Source organism: Pseudopodoces humilis, chromosome 14 (assembly GCF_049639895.1).
Source record: "Pseudopodoces humilis isolate 2021_Gansu_Grassland_sample_001 chromosome 14, ASM4963989v1, whole genome shotgun sequence".
In the NCBI taxonomy this organism is placed as follows: domain Eukaryota; kingdom Metazoa; phylum Chordata; class Aves; order Passeriformes; family Paridae; genus Pseudopodoces; species Pseudopodoces humilis.
In genome coordinates, this window is record NC_142213.1 from 1,592,696 (window position 1) to 1,613,224 (window position 20,529).

Here is a 20,529-nt window from a genome sequence, read left to right on the forward strand (position 1 = left end):
TGGATGGATGATGGATGGATGGATGGATGGATGGATGATGGATGGATGATGGATGGATGGATGGATGATGGATGGATGGATGGATGGATGATGGATGGATGGATGATGGATGGATGGATGGATGATGGATGGATGGATGGATGATGGATGGATGATGGATGGATGATTGATGGATGGATGGATGGATGGATCTCTGAGCCCAGACCCCTGCCAAGTGGCCAAACAGTTTGGATGTGATTTGAGTCCTGTGGATGTAGTTGAGGCAAAGGGATGCAGGAGCAGCTTGGAATGGGATGGGGTGGGATGGGTTTGTCTGGGGCCCCTCTGCCCTTCCCTCCTGCAAGGAAAGCAAATGTGGGTGCCTGGATGTGGCTGCACCTCTGGAACATCCAGGAGCAAACGTGGGTGGTGGCAGGAGCTGGCCTGGCAGTGGGATGGATGGATGGATGGATGGATGATGGATGGATGATGGATGGATGGATGGATGGAGGATGATGGATGGATGATGGATGGATGATGGATGATGGATGGATGGATGATGGATGGATGGATGGATGATGGATGATGGATGGATGATGGATGATGGATGGATGGATGATGGATGGATGGATGATGGATGGATGATGGATGGATGGATGGATGGATGATGGATGGATGGATGATGGATGGATGGATGGATGATGGATGGATGGATGGAGGATGATGGATGGATGATGGATGGATGGATGGATGGAGGATGATGGATGGATGGATGGATGGATGGATGGATCCATCAATGGGTACCCAACCTCCCATGGCTCTCCCACTCCTGCCAAGGAAAATCTGAGCTGGAGAAGCCCCAGTTCCCCCCAGTTCCCCCCCAGCAGCCCCATCCCAGCCCCAGCTGCTGTTTTTAGAAGTGGCGAGAGCGCGGCGGAAGGAATAAATCCTGACAACTCAACTACTGCAATGATGTGATGGCACCGCTCCGATAAGATGGAAGGAGCCGATTGGGAAGAGTCTTAAGCTGTGAACACGCAGCATCTCCACTCTTCACCTCCGCTCACAAAGGGAAATCTCTCCAAAGGGGCTAAGGAGATTATCCTGGCTTTGCCGTCCCGGGTGCTCGAGTAATCAGGGCAGCCTTGGGGATGACAAAGGAGTGAGGAGGGTTTAAATCGAGCCTTGCTGGGCTGCGCCTGCTTGGGCTCAGCCTGGGCTTGCTCTGCAGATGGAGAGGGGATGGCTGTGGCAGAGCTGGGCTCTGCCCCCCGGTTTGGGGCGCTGGGGACGCCCCGGTGGGGCGGGAGCCGAGAGGGGATTTCTGCCTTTATCTCTCCTGCCCATCGCTTGCCACTTATTGATTGTTTGCTGCCCGAGTCCAAAAGCGACTCCTTATCGGGCTGAACCCTGCCCCTGGATAATGGAGCAGCCGGGCCCTCCCCCACGCCCGGAGCGGGCACCAGCCGGGGGGGCTGCACAGGGGGCTGGGCACCCAGGAGGGGCTGCACCCCGAAAGGACCTGCTCCCTGCTCGCCAGCTGTGGGGCACAGCTGGCAGGCGCCGGCCGTGCCGCGCGTTCCCCGGGATCGGCCCATGGAAGCTGGGACGCCCTGCCCCAGCAGGATGGCCTGATAAGCGTTCCCGGGACATTTGCCTTTGGGGTGTTGCTGTGCCTTGCTGGGATGGGGCTGGGAGGGGGGCCCTGTCTCCAGAGGGTTCCCATCCCAAGGGGTTCCCATCCCTGAGGTGCTGTCATTGCCAGGGGTGTCATCCCTCATGACACGGGGTTCCCACCCCAGGAAGTAACTGGGACCTGTTCCTGCAGGGATGTGGGTATAAACACTGGGAATAAGATCAGAAAAGGCTCAGGGAGGATGGGAAGCAGGAAAACTTCCTGGCTTCCCTAGGGCTGCCAGGACCTCTGTGCCAGGGGCGCCCTGGTCCCTGCCCTGTCCCCACTCATGGACCCCATCCCAAGGGGTTCCCATGCCCGGGGTGCTGCCATCCCTGTTCCCAGGGCTCCTCCTCACAAGGGACAACCAGGAAACACACGGGACCTGTGACCACAGGGCAGGGGACAGGAATAAACACTGGGAAAAACACCAGAAAGCACTCAGGAAGGATGGGAAGGAGGAAAACTTCCTGGCTTTCCCAGGGCTGCCACGGTGGAAGGACCCCTGTGCCAGGGACACCCTGTCCCTGCCCTGTCCCCTCTCCTGGGGTTGCTGGGACCCCTGGCTGTGCCCGAGGGGGGCAGGAAGCCGGAGAGGGGGAGGAAGGGGAATGCAGGGGCCCCGGAGCCGATGCAGAGGGAAGATATCCCGTCCGGAAAGGGAGGGGACTGCAGGGGGGTCTGTGGGAGAACCCCCGGGAGGGGGTACCCAGAGGTCCAAGCCCCAAATCCCCACCAGTCCTCTGATCCAGCCAGGGCAGGGCAGCAAGGTGAGTGATCGACAGCTGTCAATCAGCACTGGCCTGGCAGCATTGCCCTCAGGGCTCTCACCACAAGAGGACCATTGCTCTCCTTCCCAAGGGAAAATGGGAACAGATGCCTGAGCATCCCTCCACACTGTCCCTGTTCCCCAAAATCCCTGAGCATCCCTCCACACTGTCCCTGTTCCCCAAAATCCCTGAGCATCCCTCCACACTGTCCCTGTTCCCAAAATCCCTGAGCATCCCTCCACACTGTCCCTGTTCCCCAAAATCCCTGAGCATCCCTCCACACTGTCCCTGTTCCCCAAAATCCCTGAGCATCCCTCCACACTGTCCCTGTTCCCAAAATCCCTGAGCATCCCTCCACACTGTCCCTGTTCCCAAAATCCCTGAGCATCCCTCCACACTGTCCCTGTTCCCAGAATCCCTGAGCATCCCTCCACACTGTCCCTGTTCCCCAAAATCCCTGAGCATCCCTCCACACTGTCCCTGTTCCCAGAATCCCTGAGCATCCCTCCACACTGTCCCTGTGCCAAAAATCCCTGAGCATCCCTCCACACTGTCCCTGTTCCCCAAAATCCCTGAGCATCCCTCCACACTGTCCCTGTTCCCAAAATCCCTGAGCATCCCTCCACACTGTCCCTGTTCCCAAAATCCCTGAGCATCCCTCCACACTGTCCCTGTTCCCAAAATCTCTGAGCATCCCTCCACACTGTCCCTGTTCCCAAAATCCCTGAGCATCCCTCCACACTGTCCCTGTTCCCAAAATCCCTGAGCATCCCTCCACACTGTCCCTGTTCCCAAAATCTCTGAGCATCCCTCCACACTGTCCCTGTTCCCAAAATCCCTGAGCATCCCTCCACACTGTCCCTGTCCCCAAAATCCCTGAGCATCCCTCCACACTGTCCCTGTCCCCAAAATCCCTGAGCATCCCTCCACACTGTCCCTGTGCCAAAAATCCCTGAGCATCCCTCCACACTGTCCCTGTTCCCAAACACCTCCACCCCGCTGCCTTTGGACACAGACCAGCCAGGGGGGTGATTCCAGGGTGCTGGGCACCCCCTGATTTGGGATGATGGGGATGCCAATTCCCTGAATCCCAACTCCCCCATCCCCCAGCGATCTCCCACAGACACAACTCTCTGCTGCTCCGCTCCCAGCGATAAAATGGAATAGCTGGAATAATTTTTCCCACCCACACATACCAGGGCAGAGGGGGAGGGATGGGGCAGATGTGGCGGGGGCCGTGTGTGCCCCCCCGGACCAGCTGTCCCCCCCATTGTGCCCTGCTCTCCCCGATAATAAACCCTGAGGTTTCCAGACAAACTCTGGGCAGCCGGAGATTATTGAGGCGGGAGATAAACACAACTGAAGGGGAGAGGGAGCACGAGGGAAGGGGGAGCTGGGAGGAAAAAAGGGGGGAAAAAAAAAAGACTCGGGAGTTTTAATTAGATGCACCAAAAAAAAATGTGGGGAGTTGCTCTGTGCCATCCTGATATGGAGGATGGGGGGTGAGGATGGGTTTGGGGGACTGGGAGAGGAGCCTGAGCTCTGTCATCAACCCAGAGCCATCATTACCACCACAGAGGAAACATTAAATTCATATTGAATAGTTAGTAATTAATTATTAAATAAAGCCCAAACAGGCAAAACAGCAGCAGGGCTTGCAAGGTGGAGCTGCAAACAGTGGTGCTGATGTAGGGAAGGGGATGAAGAATTCCCTGGGAATTCCCAAGCGGGACACAACTGGCTGGGATAACGCAAAAGCCACCCTGGGTTTGGTCACAGCTCCTCCAATCCTGTCCCTGCCTGCGGTGCTCCCACAAGGACAAAAGCAAACAGCTTCATCCCCTGGTGGAAAGGCGAGAATCCAGGATTCCCAGGGGCTGCAGCCTCCCAGCAGCTCCCACTGGGAATTCTCTGGTGGCTCATCACCAGGTTGGGCAGCCTGTCCCTCAGCAGGGCTCTCCTCTGCTGAATTCCTGCCCCAGCTCCTTGTGACTTTTGCCAGAGTTTTTCATTTTATCCTCTTGGAAAACCGGCTGGGATTGCTGAGGTTGGCCAGGCAGGGATGGGACAGCTCTGGGATGGGAGTTGGAGGCTGTGGGTGCTCCCAAAATTCACTGCTACCCACCCTTCTCCAGAAATGAGTGGGAAAGATGGAAAGCTGAGGCATGGATGGAAGGGTTGGGGGGAATTTGGGATGGACATCCTGTCTGCAGCCCCACCAGAGGATGGAGTGAGCACAAAGCATGGCCGTGCTCCATCCCGTGATCCCACTGGGAAGCATACCGGAGCCAGGGTGTCTCAGCACCCTGGATGAAGGGGTGGCACATCCATAAAGGCTCCCAACTTCAGGATTTCAGCCTCCAGCTCCTGGGAACTTGCCCAGCAGCTGGACGAGCTGCAGCCCCCTCCAGGGAACAAGACAAACCCAAATCCTCCTTCTCCCTCCTGCCACGTGGGGTCAGGGAGCCCCAGGGTGAGGTCCTGGCAGGCCACATCCCCTCTGGAACAGCGGGATGACCTTTGGGAACACCAACCCACAGCGGGGGTGACCCAGTGACCCCCCAAACCTCCCTGGGGGACGGGGAGGCACCGCGGGGCGCGAACAAAGGCCCCCCCCGGCGCGGCGCATCCTCGCGGCCGCCATCGCTGACACCCGGCGGATCCTGCCAGATAAAGCAGAAAATTCAGGCTGCTCCGAGCTTCCCTTTTCGCCAGCTCCATCCCTGATAAGTGCCGAGCCTGCAGAGCTCCTGATAGCCGGGGTATCGCGGCGGTTGGTGCGAGAGGAACACCCTATCGGCGCGGCATCGCCGGACCGCCAGCAACTCCCAGCCACACCGAAATTAATACCACTCCAATTACCAGAATAGAGATGGGCTGCCAGGGGCCGATAATAAAATCTCTTTTACATAAAGAATGCAAATAACCCGCTGAGAGAGGGGAGGGGGAAGGGGAGGCACGGCCTCAGCCGGTTCGGGAGGATGAGGGGATGCGGCGTGGGGTGACCCCAGAGGGAATGGGGGGATCTGTGGGGTTGGAGCTGCGGTCCCATCCCGCCCTGCCCCGGCATCCCGGGAGCACCGGGGGCAAAGGGCTGGGAGCAGATAAGGAGGAGCCGGGGGTGGCCTCGCAGCTCTTCCTGCCCGGCACGCAGGAAGGGCCGGGATATCAGCGGGGTCGGCGGGAGCTTCCCCTCGGCCGGGGCGGGAGGGGGAGCGGGGTTCCCGCGGGGCCGTGGGGATTTGGGCAGCTGCAGGAGCACGTGTGCTGGCAGCCGCCGCTTCCCAGGGCTCCCGCAGCCCCGCGGCCTTGGGGACGCAGCGGGACCTGCCCGGTGCATCCATCCCCAAAGGGTGATTGATGGCTGTCCTCCAGCGGGGCCACCACTGCCCCACACTCTGGGAGCTCCCCTGGCAGGAGCAGGGTGTGGGCAGCACCGACAGGACCCGAAATGTGGCACACTGGGGGTCTCGGGTGGCCCTGGTCCCATCCCCATCCACCTGCCAGGAGCTGTTCCCAGTGGAACAGTCCACAACCCCAGCCAAGGAGCGATGGCCACGAACCAAACCATGGGAAGTTTCACCTCAACACGAGGAAGAACTTCTTCCCATGGAGGGTGGCAGAGCCCTGGCACAGCTGCCCAGGGAGGGTCTGGGGTCTCTGGAGCCATTCCAAACCCACCTGAACGTGTTCCTGTGTCACCTGCTCCAGGTGCCCCTGCCTTGGGCTGGATGATCTCCAGAGCTCCCTTCCAAGCTCAGACATGCTGTGAATCCGTGTGGCACACGTCTGTAACCCCATGGCTTTGGAGATAGTGGGTGATAGGGCTGGGGGTGCCCACAGGGCCAGCCTGGCCCTGCCGGTGCCCCGGTGCCTGCGGCCCCGGTGTGGAGATACCAGGGGGAGATAGAGGCTGAATTCGCTCCTTGGGGTTTTGATAACCATCACCAAACCACCCCAGCGTCGCTCTTGTGGTTGCCAGGATGTTGCTGAAGTGCCCTGGTGCGACGCAGGACGGGCCCAAACCCTGCCAGTGCCAGGGGGTGTGGTGCCAGCTGTGGGGATGGCATCCCTGCTGCTCCTAAATCCAAGGTTTTATCATCCCAACAGCACCCCGGAGACGTCGGGGCTGACAACCATCACCTCACACCTCCCCTCCAGCAGGAGTTCTGGGGTTTGCAGCCTGCCCAGCTCCCAGTGCTACCAGTCCTCCTCATACTGGTGCTGCCAAGAGGAGGCGAGTGCTTGAGAGCTGCTCCAGCAGATGCAGTCAGGACACTGGGATGGAGCGGGATGACCGGCCCCACACCAGAGACTCACCTGGCCCATTCCAGATCTCTGGTTCCTGGGGGTTTTCTCCAGGATCAGGCTTCTCCAGCTCCTTTGGGCTCTCCAGAGCATCTCTGGACTCTGCAGCAGGAGGGGGAAGGCAGCAGGTCACGAGCAGGGAATTCCAGAGGCAGCATTCCACGGGGGCCGGGCACAGGGAGGGGATTCACATCCCTGTGCCCAAAGCCCCCATGAGAACGCCCCATCAGTCCAGCCAAGCCCCTCCACCCCACAGACCTCCCAAGCCACCCCAAACCCCCGGCACACCCGTGCCATCCCACGTCGGCGCGCCGAGCCCCGCTCCCCTCACGGCTCTATTTGTGGCGTATTCATAGCAACTTGATAACAATTATTTTCTCCATTAACTGCTGCTGGAGATGGGCTGATAAAGCCAATCTGCATATGACAGTGTGGCAGATTAGTGCCCAAAGTACATGTTTGCCTTGGCGTCCCGGGCGGATCGAGCAGCGCGGAGCCCAATCGATCGGCGCCACCGCGGCCGCCCAGGGGTGACGTCACTGCCATTGGAGATTATTAATACAGGTGATAAGCGCAATGATTAACATCAAATAAATCAATCACCGGGTATAAAAGTCCTATTATTTTTGGCTATAAATCAAAGTGCCTGGCATATCGATTTTTATCCATCGCGCTGAAAGCTTTAGTGGCCGTTATTGCTGCTCGGCCTTATCTCTGCTATCACCTCTTTATCGAGGCAGGCCAGTGCCAGGTGCAGCTCCGCGCCCCGGCTCCGGCTCCTCGCCCCCAGCCCGGCTCCCCCATCAGATAAGAGCCCTCTCTTCCCTCCACCACCGAGCAAAGTTTGCCTGGGAGACCTCCCTGACTCAGACACCGGGGTCCCTTCCCTGCTCTGGTTATCAGGTCCCCTCCCTGTTCCAATTATCAGGCTCCCTTCCCTGCTTTGCTGTAGGATTCCTTCCCTGCTCTGGCTGTTGGGGTCCTTTCCCTGAAATCGGGGTCTCTCCTTGCTCCAGCTATCAGGGTCCATTCCCTGTCCTGGCTATTGGGGTCCCGTCCCTGCTCCAGCTAGTGAGGTCCCTTCCTTGCCTTCATTATCAGGGTCCCTTCCCTGCCTCGTCTCTTGGGGCTATCAGGGTCTGTTCCCTGCCCCAAATCCTGGGGTCCCTTCCCTATCCCCACTATCAGGATCCCTTCCCTGCCCCAGCTGGTGCATGGTGGCCTGGCTGCCCTGGTTTTGGGGACACTTTTCCCCCAGGTCTGGCAGCTGGAGGCAGCGGGGTTTGCCGGGAGCCGGTGAGCCGGCGCAGCCTTGCCCCGGCGCCGTTATCTCAAAGGGCACTGCAAACATTAACTGATTGGGATTTGCCCCCACCTCCACAGGAAGGAACTTAAAGGATATCTGGGACTCTTTCAGCCCGGCCCTGAGTTGCAGCCACCTTTGGGGCGCGGCGCGGCTCGGCACGGCGGCTGCGTGGGTGGCACGGTGGCACCAACAGCCCTGTGCCCCCAGCCCAGCCGTGGCACGGCCAGGGCCACCTCCTGTGGCCTCTGGGGCTGTTTGGCACCCTGGGAGAGTCACTTGGTACACCAAGGGATGTGACTTGGTCCCCCTGAGCAGGGGAACTTTGCACCCCAAGGGAGGTGACATTGATTTTGGGTGGGGAGGGGAACTTTGTATTCTGAAGGATGTGACCTTGTACCCCAAGAGGTCACTCGGCATCCCTGGGATGGGACACTTTGCACCCTAAGGTAGGAGGAAGGGTCATTTAGCACCTAAAGGGTCACTTTATATCCCAAAGGGTCACTTTGCATCCCTGTGAGGGGTCACTTTAACCCCCACCTATGTGACTCTACACCCCAAGGGGGTCACTCCATACCCCAAGGGACACGACTCTGCAATCTGGGCTGTCCCCAGGGTGTCCTGCCACCAGACAGAGGGATGGAACCCCCCAGGGACACGGGGGTGTCACTGACCCACTGAGGGGTGGCCAGGCTGCTTCCTTAGCTAATGAACACCCTGCCCCTCGAGCAGAGACACCGCCCTGCAGGCTGCTCTGGTGGGGAGGGGACAGCGGGGACAGCCCCAGGGCTCACCTTCACTGCCGGGGGGGCTGGAGGTGTCGCGCTCGGCGGAGCCCTCGCAGTCCGAGGTGGCCCCGTCCCTCTCCGAGGGGCTCCTGTCCCCCACCGGGGCATCCTCGCCTTCCTCCATCGCTGCCAGGGAACCTGTGGGATCACGGACAGGAGGTTAGGAGGGGACAACCACAGCGAAAAGATGCCGGGGGGGTGGCGTTTTCCCAGTTGGGAAATCAGGGTGCTGGGAGGAAATGCTCCCCAGGGAAGGAAGGGAGAGCCCAGCCGCCCCCTGTGGTGCAGTGTCCCTGGGGCACAGGGTCCCCTTGCCAAGGTGGCCGCGTCTGGCTGCGGTGTCCCCTCCCCGAGGCACCGTGGGCATTCAGTGGCAGCAAGGGGGGTCCTGTGCGCACAGATGTGACCCCAAAAGGGACCCCAGAAATGGTCCCCACCGTCCCTTCTCTGACAGAGCACACAGCCCCACGGGGGTGACACTGCACAGGGGGGACACGGGGGACACCCCTCAGGCCTGCCAGCTCTTTTGGCCGTTGCCATGACAACGCAGCGGCCCCAGCGAGGCCTGACAGCGGTGGCACATGTGGCTGGCGCCGCACGACGCCGCGAGGCCGGGGGCTACCGGGGGCTACCGGGGGCTACCGGGGGCTACCGGGACTGGGATCGGGGCATCACGGGGGGGATCAGAGCGGGGCCAGCCCGTCTGCAGACCTCAGCTGCTCGCCGTGACTCCAGGCATGTATATTTACAGCAGCAGAACAAAGAGCCCATAATCTATACAAAGCACACAACAATGAGCGTGAATAAAGAGGCTGCCGGAGAAGGGAAGGCAATTTATTCTAATTCTGCTAATTTCAGTTCCAGCACAATTAAAAAGGCTCTGATAATATTCAGAAACAATCGCCGGCTAACAAATCGTTTCTCCCGCTGTAAATGAAACATTGTTAGGCTAATTTCTTCCTTCACGCCTTCACGGCTCTCGGGCTTCTGATAAAGTTAACCCGACGCTCGCCTGCGCCGGGGTTTGGCACCTCCAGCCTGCCCAGGGAGGGGTGGATGGGGCTGGGAAGGGATGGGTGGGACCAGGAGGGCACCTGGCACCCACCCAAGGGTGCCGAGACCACCCAGGGAACAGCGGGAAGCAGGAGGAGGATGGGGATGGCTTTGGGTACCACAGCACTGTGGCCTACAGGGATGGTGGCAGCCAACCATCCATGGGCCCTGGGTGCATCCCATAGCCCACCCCAAAATACCCATCCCCAGCCACGAGGGAAATGGGGATGCCCCACATAAATCCAACTGGATATCCCACATAGATCCAACTGGATATCCCATATCAATCCAACTGGATATCCCACATAAATCCAACTGGATATCCCATATCAATCCAACTGGATATCCCATATCAATCCAACTGGATATCCCATATCAACCCAACTGGATATCCCATATCAATCCAACTGGATATCCCATATCAATCCAACCGGATATCCCATATCAATCCAACCGGATATCCCATATCAATCCAACTGGATATCCCACATAAATCCAACTGGATATCCCATATAAATCCAACTGGATGCCCCACATAAATCCCAGCTGGGGTTTGAGTCCTGTGGTGTCACCAAATTCCTATAGGGACGATGGGTGGCCAACAGCATCCCAATGCCACATCCCTGGGGTCCCTGGATGCATCCGGGGGTGGCCACATCCCACCCTGAAACATCCATCCCCATCAGGAAGGAGATGGGGATGCTCCACGTAAATCCAGCTGGGGTTTGGGTACCCACAGGGATGATGGGGAATCAGCAATCCCAGAATCCCGTCACTGCGATCCCACCCACGTCCCAGCCCAAAACACCGAGGCCCAGCCATGAGGAAGATGAGGATGCTCCACGCAAATCCAACCTGGAATGGGGATGATCGGTGGCCAACAGCATCCTGGAATCATCTCCCACAGTCCCTGGATGCATCCCACACCCCATCCCACAACACCTCCAAGCACAAGGGAGATGGGGATGCTCCAGATAAATCCAACCATGTCAAACCAGGGCTTTGGGGACCATGGTGTCACCCAGTGCCCACGGGGACCATCCCAAAATCGTGTCCTTGGATGCATCCCAACCCCACTGCAGCACCCCACTCCCCACCAACCGTGTGGGTTAAACGAACCACTGGGGGAAAAAGAAAGAAAAATCAAAAAAAAAGGGGAGAAAAGGCAAAAAAAAAAAAAGCGAGGGAGGGAGAGGGAGCGCGGAGCAGGAGCAGAGCGTCACTTGCCCGGGATTGCTGGGAGCCCTGCACAGTTATCACCGCACACAGCCTCCCTCGGCTGGCCTGATCTGTCTATTCTTCATTAAGCAAATACGCTGAAATGGAAATGAAAACATAATAGCTATTTGATTCTCGGAGAGATATTTTGCATATTGGTTCAGTGCTGATAGTGGAATTTCATCAACTCCCTTTTTTCATGCTTTAAAACTGAATTACTGAGGCTGGTTTTACAGAGAGGGGAAGAGCCAAAAAACGCTCCCTTCCAAGATACTCCGCTTCGACGATTAACTCTTCTCCCTCCCTCCTTCTCCCTCCTTTTTTTTTATTGATAACGAGCAAGGATTTTTTTTTTTTTAAATTATTTTTCTTCCTTTTTTCCTCAAAAAAAAAGAAGAAAAAAAAAAGATAGCGATTCTAAAAACTTGCAGGAAGCTGAGGCGATGTGCCCCTGTCACCAGGGCTGGGCCCAGGGTCGGCATTCCCAGGGAAACCCGGCGTTATCCAGGTAATGATTTGATCACTGTGCTCCAATTAAGGTTCTCCCAGAGCAGGAACAATAAAAGCTTTTCTTGATTCTTTGTGCTTAGCTGGTAAATTAAATAAAAGGCAAAAGAATATAGGGAATCGAGGAGGAGGTGGGGGGACTTTTCCAGGCTGCCAAGAGCGAGACCCTGGGCGCTCGGAGAGCCGGCACGGAGACAAGAGCAAAGTGATAAGAGGCCTTGATAACAGATAGAAAATAGCAACAGCCACAGACTTTCCCACCGGCTCTGGAGCAGGGAGGAGGAGGAGGAAGAGGAGGAGGAGTTCCCGTGGTGGAAAGCAGGTCCTGGATCGGGAACACGTGCAGGCTGGTGGCAACCTGCCTTCGCCGGCTGGCGCTCGGTGCTGCTGTCAGGTCCAAGTGTTTATTTTTAAATACGAATTTAAATAAAATTTCCCATCCGACTCCTTCCAATTCCCATCCCTGGAAGCGTTCAAGGCCAGGTTGGATGAGGCTCGGAGCAACCTGGGCTCAATGGAATGTGTCCCTGCCCGTGGAGGGGGAGGAAGGAGATGAGCTTTAAGGTCCTTCCAACCCAAACCGTCCTGGGAATCCACAATCCGCATTTCTAAAAATAAAAATTCCTCCAAGTCCCAGTGGGCAGGGGATGAGTCCAAGGAAGGCTCCAAGAGCCAGGGAATGAGGGACAGAGCCGGGAGCCATCACATCCCAAACCTCTCCAGGCACCTCAAAGCTCAGCCTTGGCTCTGGGTGTCACTGGGGGGGACAGTGGGGACATCCCAGCTGTGCCAGGGCATCCTGGGGGATATCCCAGCTCCACCAGGGAGGCAACATAATGGAGGATCCCTTCTGCAGCCTTCCAGCTCCTCCTCATCCCTGCGCTGGAACCATCCTCTTCCAATTAAAAAAACACCATTAATAATAACAACAACAATAACAATAATAACAATAATAATAATATTGATTATGATGATGAAAACAAACACAAAAGCAGGTGGGAAAGGCTCCAAACGAGGTTTTAGGATGCACAAAGCAACACCAGGATGCTCATCCACCACCTCATACTGGAAACACAGGAATTCCACCCAGGCATCACTTCCTCCCTGCCCCCGAATCACCTGATTTCCCCCTGAATTATGGAAAGAGCAAAAGGCTGCAGGAACAGACCAGTATCCCTCAGGGAAAGATGCTCCTGGAGCCAGTCCCAGCTGCCCTTTTAGCAGAGGAGGTTTGGTGGGGTCTGGAGCGTCCAGGGTCCGGTGGCGGGGCTGTGCCGTGCCCGCCCTGCTGCCAGGAACACCCGGAGAACAACCCGGGCTGCAAATCCCGGTATCTGATGGGCCACCCGCCCGCTCTTCTCACCCAATTCCTCCCTGGGCCCTACCAATGTTTGTTTTACCAGCGACCTCGGCTGCTCCCGAGCCCGTTCCCTGCGGATGGGGAACGCCAAGCCGGGACAAACGAGGTTTCGGTAACGGGAGAGCTCCCCTCGGTGATGCTGCGCTAAATTCCAATAGTCTGGGATCCGGTTTGGGAGGAAAATGGGCTTTTTTGAGTACAAATCAGCCCTCTCCCCTATCAGCCTGGCTGCAGCATCCCAGGCAGGGCTCTTCCCATGGATATCTCCCCATGAAAGATCGGCCCCGTGCATGGAGCCGATAGCGGCTGGGGCCGGCCCCGGGGGGCTTTATCTCAAATTTGGGGCCCTTCTCCATCACCTCCAGATAAAACTCACCCTGACACAGCCTGTGGAGCCCTGGGGGAAAAGGGCAGGGAAAAAAAAGAATGGTGGGAGAATTGGAAGGTGAAGGGGTGGGGGGGTTTATAATGTATTGATTAGAATTTGATATTAAATTATTACTGGTTTATCCAGCAGGTGGTAGGGATGCTGGGATCACTGATGGGGGGTATTTATAATCATTTATACCTTAAATTTATTGACTTATTACATTTCTGTATTTAGGCCTAATTTATCCAGGAGGGGAATAGGGGATAGAGGAACCGGGTGATGCTGTAATTCTTGATGGGGAGATGCTCCGACTGCTCATGAGGGGTTTTACAATGATTAATATTATTACATTTATAATCTATTAGGCCTAATTGATACCAGGAGGGGAACAGAGATGGGGGGGGCATGGAGGGGGTAAGTGATGCTGCCATTGCTCATGGGATGGTATTTACAATAATTGTTAAATTTATAATAATGACTAAATTTATAGTAATGATTACATTTATAATAACAATTACATTTATAATATGCTTAGGCCTAGTTTTTCTGTGAGGGGAACAAAGGATAGAGAGGGAATGGAGGTGTTGGAAAGGCTGGGATTTCTCATGAAGGGATGGGGAAGAGAATGGGGATTGGGAATGGGGGTGGGAATGGGGATAGGAATGGGGACAAGGATGGGAACGAACGGGGATGGGAATGGGAATGGGGATGGGGATTGGGATGCTCCAGTCACTGCTGGGGAGCTGCTCCATCCCAACCACCACAGCCTGGTCTGGTGGAAGCTTCCTGCCCTGGAACAAAATGAGCTTTAAGTTCCTTCCCAACCCAAATCATTGCAGGGTGAAATCCAGAGAGCCCCCCTGGGACGGAGCCCCCCAGGGAAGAGCAGAACCGGGGAGAGGCCGAGCCTGAGAAAAAGCAGCGCTGCTGATAGGGGAGGGATTGGTTTCAGCCGGAGCTGCTCGCGCTGCCAAGCCCAGGCGGGATCGCGGCGGGTGCAGTTACTGAACATTCATCACTGCCTGAACTCTGAAACTTTATCAGCAGCGAGCGGCGCCAGCGCCGGCCCCGCCAGCCCCGGCTCCGATGGGCCGATAAACCACCGAGAGATTCCGGGAGATTGGGGCGCTCCGGGGGCCGCCATTCCCAATAGGAACGGCCGGCGGATCAACCGCGCGCGAGGGAGGGAAGAAATCCAGGGACAATGACAATGGAGTGACTTTAGGTTTCAGATGGGGTCGATAAAGGCCTGATAGATTTGGAGAGAGGAGAGAGTGGAATGGAGCCGTCCCTGGCGCAGCAGATGGATGGGATTGCTCCGGGAGAAGGGATGCGCTGAACGTGGGCCTGCCCGCCCGGCTGGAGAGCGCACGGAGCCGCCAGAGCCTGCTCAGAGCGCGGCAGGGAAACTGAGGCACCTGCTGAGACTGGGAGGGAAGGAGCAGTCCTTCCTGGGGCGCCTGGAGCTGTCTCCATCCAAACCCCATCCGAGAGCAGCTGGAGGTGTTTATCTCCATGGTGATCCAGGATGTGGGCGCTGGACACGCAACAACACGGCAAAGAAATTCCATCCGGGAAGATCGGGCTCCCTGATCCCTGCCAAAGGGTGGAACTGGAGGAAAGCCCCTCAGTCCGGATCCTTCCTCTCCCACCTGGAATAAAGACATTCCAAGCGGGAATGGGCGGGGTGGGGATGCTCAGGCAGCGCTGGGAGCACATCAGTACCAGGTGACAGCGAGGACAGAGGTCAGGCTCTGGCCTAATCCAGAGACAAATTACTCCGGAGGTGCCGAGCTGGAGCCATCCCCCTTCCTGTGGGCAGCGGCTCCAGGTCCTGCCAGCTCCATCCCGCTCCCAAAAGCGATGGAAAGGGAACAGGGATGGTTTTCAGTGTCCACCCCAAGCCTTCCAATCTGTGATAGCCCTGGGTGAGGCCAGTCTGGAGGGATGGACACAAGGGGACATCAGCAAAGATGCTCTGGCTGGGATGTCCCTGCTGCTCCCAATCCCACAGGACGCCTGATCCCAGCTCCCAGAGCCATCCTGGAGCACTCCAGGGCAACAAACAGGAACTGTGGGGGCTCCAGGGGCAGGGAAGGACCCTCAGAGGATCCAAGAGCAGCAGGCACCGATCCTGGCACATGGAGATCCCTGGGACAACACTGCTCCCAAAATCCTTCCCTGCCTTCCCAGCACCCCAACCCTCCTCTTCCTCCAACTCCAGGCCCTTCTCCTGCCCAGCTCCATGGACGCTGAGTTTGCTCCGTGCAAACGTGCCTGTGCTGCCTCTCTCTCTTTCTTTTTTCTAATTTTTTTTTTTTTTTCCTGTTCTTGGCATTTTGGTGGAGCGAGATAAGAGCGAAAAACAACAGAGCTGCTCGGAGAGTGAAAAAGGGAGATAGATAACGCAGATACCGACTCCTACACAAAACAGTCCTGCCTTTATCTCTGCTTTTTATCACAGTTCCCCTAAAAAAAAAAAAAATAAAGAGAGCAGCCCAACTGGAATGGGGCAGCACATTAAAAAATGAACTTTATACTGTTTGCTCTTTAGTTTTATATTTAGATGAAACAAACTCAGATGCTCGTGGTCGATACCTTTTTCCAAACCAAAAAGTCTGGAAGCTCTGTTTGCTCCAAGTGGGGATGAGTGAGGAAAGTCGAGGAGTTGAGTATGGATGGGCAGTGGGATGAGGCTGCTCCAAATACCCAGGGCAGCAGGACCAGGGAGGCTCAGGCTGGAGATGGATATGGATATATGGATATGGATATATGGATATGGATATATGGATATGGAGATGCTTCCCGAGCATCCCTGGGTCCTGCCAGCTTGGGGACAGATCCCAGCTGAGATGCCCCAGGTGTGGCACAGCTGGCAAAGCCCAAGGAGCAGGAACAGCATCTCCATCCCAGCACAGGGAGGCAGCTGGACGTGCCCTACACCCCACCCACGTGGCTCCCAAAAATCCTTTGTCTCCCCCCAATTCCTGAGGGCACCTCACAGGGCTCTGCCTTCCTTGCTGGGAAGGGCATTTTGGAGCAGCACAAACCCAAACTCCCAGAGCACGGCCAGAAAGAGGGGAAAAAAAAAAAAAAAATAATAAAAATGGACTGGAGGTTTTTCCCTCCCCTCGCACTCCCTTCCCTACCTTCTTTTTGAAAAACATAATTTATCTGTGTATTATCAAGAAATCCAGACACTTTAATCAGTGAGCTATGAAGTCAGTATTTCCATTCTTATCTAGCGGAGGAGTGGAAATGGAGAGCAGATAGGCAGCTCCGAGCCCGGCCGTGGTGGGGAATGTTAATGGGAGGAGCGGCGGAGCCATTGGCTACCGAGCTGCCGCTATCGCTGCCATTATCGGGCCCTTATCGCGGCAACCATCGCAGCGCAGTAATGGGGCCAGTTCAACTTTCCGCATTATCATAGGAGCTGCGAGTAGCATGAGAGGCCTCGGCTGGGAGACGGAGAAGAGAGCGAGCGGCCAAACTTCCCGGCGGAGCGGGGAGGGGAGGGGGAAAAGCGGTTTTGTCTCCCCGCCGTGCCCGGATGAGCTGGGGATGCTCTCGCCGCTGCTCCCGGTCTCGCGTTTGGGAAGGTCCCGGGTGTTTTCCTGGAGCGATATCTGTAAAGCCTTGGGACTGACCCCATCGAGCATCCCTAAAGCTCTGGGTATCGACCCTAAGACACATTCCCAAACCCCAGGCACTGACCCAGAGAAGCATCGCCAAAACTGCAGGCACCAATCTCATCGAGCATCCCAAAACCCTGGCTACCATCCCAAAGCTACAGGGACTGACCCTGCTGAGCATCCCCAAAGCCTCAGGCACAGCCTTAAGGTACATCCCCAAACTCCTTCAAGCATCCATAAATTCCTGGCCACTGACCCCAAGGCACATCCTTAAAGTCCCAGGCACCAAATCTGTTTGGCATCCCCAAAGTCCAGGGTGCCAAACATTCCCCAAATCCTGGGCACCGAGCTCATCCCTAAACCAAGGGGTACTGACCCCACCAAACATCCCCAAACCCTGGGTTTGCATTCCCAAAGCTGCAGGCACCATTCCTAAATATCCCCAAAATCTCCAGGCACTGACCCCACTGAACATCCCCAAAATCTCCAGGCACTGACCCCACTGAACATCCCTAAAACACAGGTACCAATCCTAAATACTGCCAAAGCTCCAGACACCGACCCCATCAAACACCCCAAAACCCCACGCACTGACCCCAAAATCTCCAGGCCTTGACCTCACTGAGCATTCCCAAAGCTCTGGGACACCGACCCCACCGAGCATCCCCAAGCCCTGGGCACTGACTCGGAGGCGCATCCCCAAATTCCGGGGTCACGCTCCCGGCCGGCCAAGGCCGAGGGAAAACAATGGATCTACATTTCATCAGATGAACAAATTAGAGGAGCACATTTCCTCCACGCGCTATCGAATGGGAGATGTCAAGAAAATATGTTGATGTGAGAAAGAGGAGATAAAGAATTATTTTGGAGGAAAAAAGCCGTGGAAGGCTCTTATCTGGAGTGACTCATAGGCACACACTCCTTAACCCCACTGCAGCCCAAGGTCAGCAGTTGCATTCCTTTCGGCATTTCAGCCCTTCCAAAAAAACATGTTGCTGCAGGAACAATGTGGAGCCTCTGCCGGGCAGCCATCGGAAGAGGGAACTGTATTACCCCCGAAACACTTGAACTTTCCTGATAAAAGGAGCAGCAGGACACAGCCCGGCCAAAAGCCCTGAGTCAGGCAGCAAAAGCAGTCATGGGATGTGGCGCAGAAAAAAATAGGAGATGTTGGCCTCCTGCTCCCATTCCCGCTCTTCTCCAAAGCGGGGGAGCTGATTTCTTGGCCCCACAGGGAGAAAAATCCGTGCCCTCAGCATGGAGCAGAGGTGGAGCTCGGTGCAGGGCTGGCACAGAGGCCTTTTCCAATTTATCTTCTTAAATGCTGGATTCCGAGAAGCTCCAGGTTCCTCTCTCCGGCCGTAGCCCCGTTGCTCACATCCCTCTCTGGGCAGCATCGACTCCCAGCCCTGGCTGTGCCTCTGTGGAAGGTCTGGGCTGGTTTTCCCTCCACACCAACGCCCCATCGAGTGTTTTCCAAGGCGGATCATGTTGTTTTCTTTGCAGCAGGATGGACGGCACGCATGGAAAACATCCTCAAAACATCCTCTTCCTTTGGCCAGTACGGCTGCGTTTGACCCCAAATCCACCAGCACCAGGCAGGGCCCAGCAGCTCCATCCCCAGCCCCGCTGCTCCCAGCTTGGGCAGCGCTGTGCTTTCCTTTCCCAGGTGCCCCCTTCAGGGCTGGGAACACCCCAGGGCACGGAGACTCCCGCTCTGGGATGGATGTGGATATGGTGATGCCCTTGGGGTGCCGCCCCTCTCCAGGAACCTCGGATCACCTGTGCCGAGGCACTGCTTCCTTGCACAATTCCTGCAACACCCGTGGGGAAAGGATTGCTTTCTTCCCAAGCCCTGATTGCCAAGCTGGCCGCATCACAACTTGGCCAAAGGGAAAGCTGCAGCTTGCTAGGTGGCCTCGTGATTCACCATGGAAAATAAGACCTTGCCCAACCTCGCCACTTCGGATGCCGAGGTGTAAATCCTGGCTGGAGGTGGCTTCCCCAGGATGCCGGGGACAGTCCATCACCGGGCTGGGCATGGCATGGGGGCATCCCCCGGGGGCTCAGGAGGCAGAAGAGCAGCAGCAGACACAAAACCAACCCATCCCTGGCACCCACAGGCCCTGGAAGCAGCCGCCTGACAAAGCCTCCGGAGCCTCCCAAAGGCTCCAGCGCCGCCTTCCCACCCCGCGGCCCCGGCAGCGCCGTGCGCCGGGCTCTCGGCACAACTGGTTCAGCCATGGCCAGCCCGGCTCCAGCCCTCGCTCCCCGAGCATCGCCCTCATCCTCCCCGCCCACTGTGCAGATGGGGATGGCCAGGAAGAGCCATCCTGGGACATGCCCCCAGCACGGTGCCACCAGGGCTCGCAGGGCTCCCTGGCATCGAGGGATGAAGTGGCCCACGGCTGTCACAGCAGGGCACGGGGCTGGGGGCACCGGCCACCAGCGCTATTTCTCCGTTATCCATGGTGAATGGATCTCCTGCTCCCAGCTATCCCCTCGGCCACCAGCTGCCAACCCTTCTCCTGGAGCCTGCAGGGATGCTCACACCTGGAGCCTGTGGAAGAGGAGGGAAACTTCTCCCAGCATCACCTGAGGCAGGTGCAGACCCTCCTACTGAGCAGGAACGTGGCTTGTGGGAAACACCTGGGGATGGCTGGGAGAGCTCTGCCAGGTGCATCCCACCGGTATCCAACCAGTATCCCAGCAGTATCCCATGGGTCACTCACCCACCCCACCCGTGGGGACCACGATGTGTCCCCTGCCCTGGGAGCATCCCGAGGGGTCGGTGCCAGCCGGGATGGGCAGAGCCGCTGCGGGGGCAGCGGTGCCACAGGGCTTTGCCACCCTCACCCCTGCCAGCTCCGGGGAGCCGCTCGGATGCCACCGCGCCAGGGCTGGCAAAGGCCTCGGGGTGTTTGCACAAGAGGGGAGGGGTTGGCAGGCAGGCAGCGCCCTTGGGTGTAGCAGACATGTGGGACACCGGGATGCCACCCTCGGGATGCCAGGAGTGGGGTACAGGAGGGCTGCCAGGCTGAGGGAGCCCCGGGATGCGCAGAAAATTCCGGTTTTGGGAGCGGAGCTGGGAGGCTCTGCCGGCACCCGGCTGATCCCGGGAGCAAACCCTTCCCACCCCACGGAACACCTCCCCAAACACCCCCCGCCCACCCCGGCCCGGAGGCACGGATGGGGAAACTGAGGCACGGAGGTGGCGGGGATGGAAAAGTGCAGCTGCATCAGAGAGCAGGGGGAAAAAACAAGCAGAAAAAAAAATTAAAATAAAAAAAAAGGAAAAAAAAAAAGCAGCCAGCAGAGGAGGTTGAAACAGAGTCACCTGAAAGGGAAGGAGCGACTCAGGGAGGGAAGGAGCGGGCAGGAGGCGTGCCGGGAGCATCCCACGCCACCGGCTCACCACGCCGCCGCTAAAAATAGACGCTGGGTTGGCCACTGTCATCTTTACAAGAAACGCAATTTTCCAAGCTCCCGGGAAGGACGGCTCCCACGGGCCGGCCACCCCCTGCCCGGCTCCACGATCCCCTTCCCGGCATCGCCGCCGAGCCCAC

General features: G+C 57.3%; 1 protein-coding gene across 1 annotated transcript in view; it reads right to left on the reverse strand.

Annotated features, from left to right (window-relative positions):
* The window catches only part of ZFPM1 (zinc finger protein, FOG family member 1), a 35,093-nt gene that overhangs the window by 11,011 nt on the left and 3,553 nt on the right, over nucleotides 1-20,529 (reverse strand). Inside the window, exons 2-3 of the mRNA XM_005528218.3 lie at nucleotides 8,830-8,961; nucleotides 6,745-6,834 (exon numbers count right to left, since the gene is read on the reverse strand). Coding sequence (XP_005528275.2) covers nucleotides 6,745-6,834; nucleotides 8,830-8,961 — 222 coding nt within the window. The remainder of the gene's footprint in view (nucleotides 1-6,744; nucleotides 6,835-8,829; nucleotides 8,962-20,529) is intronic.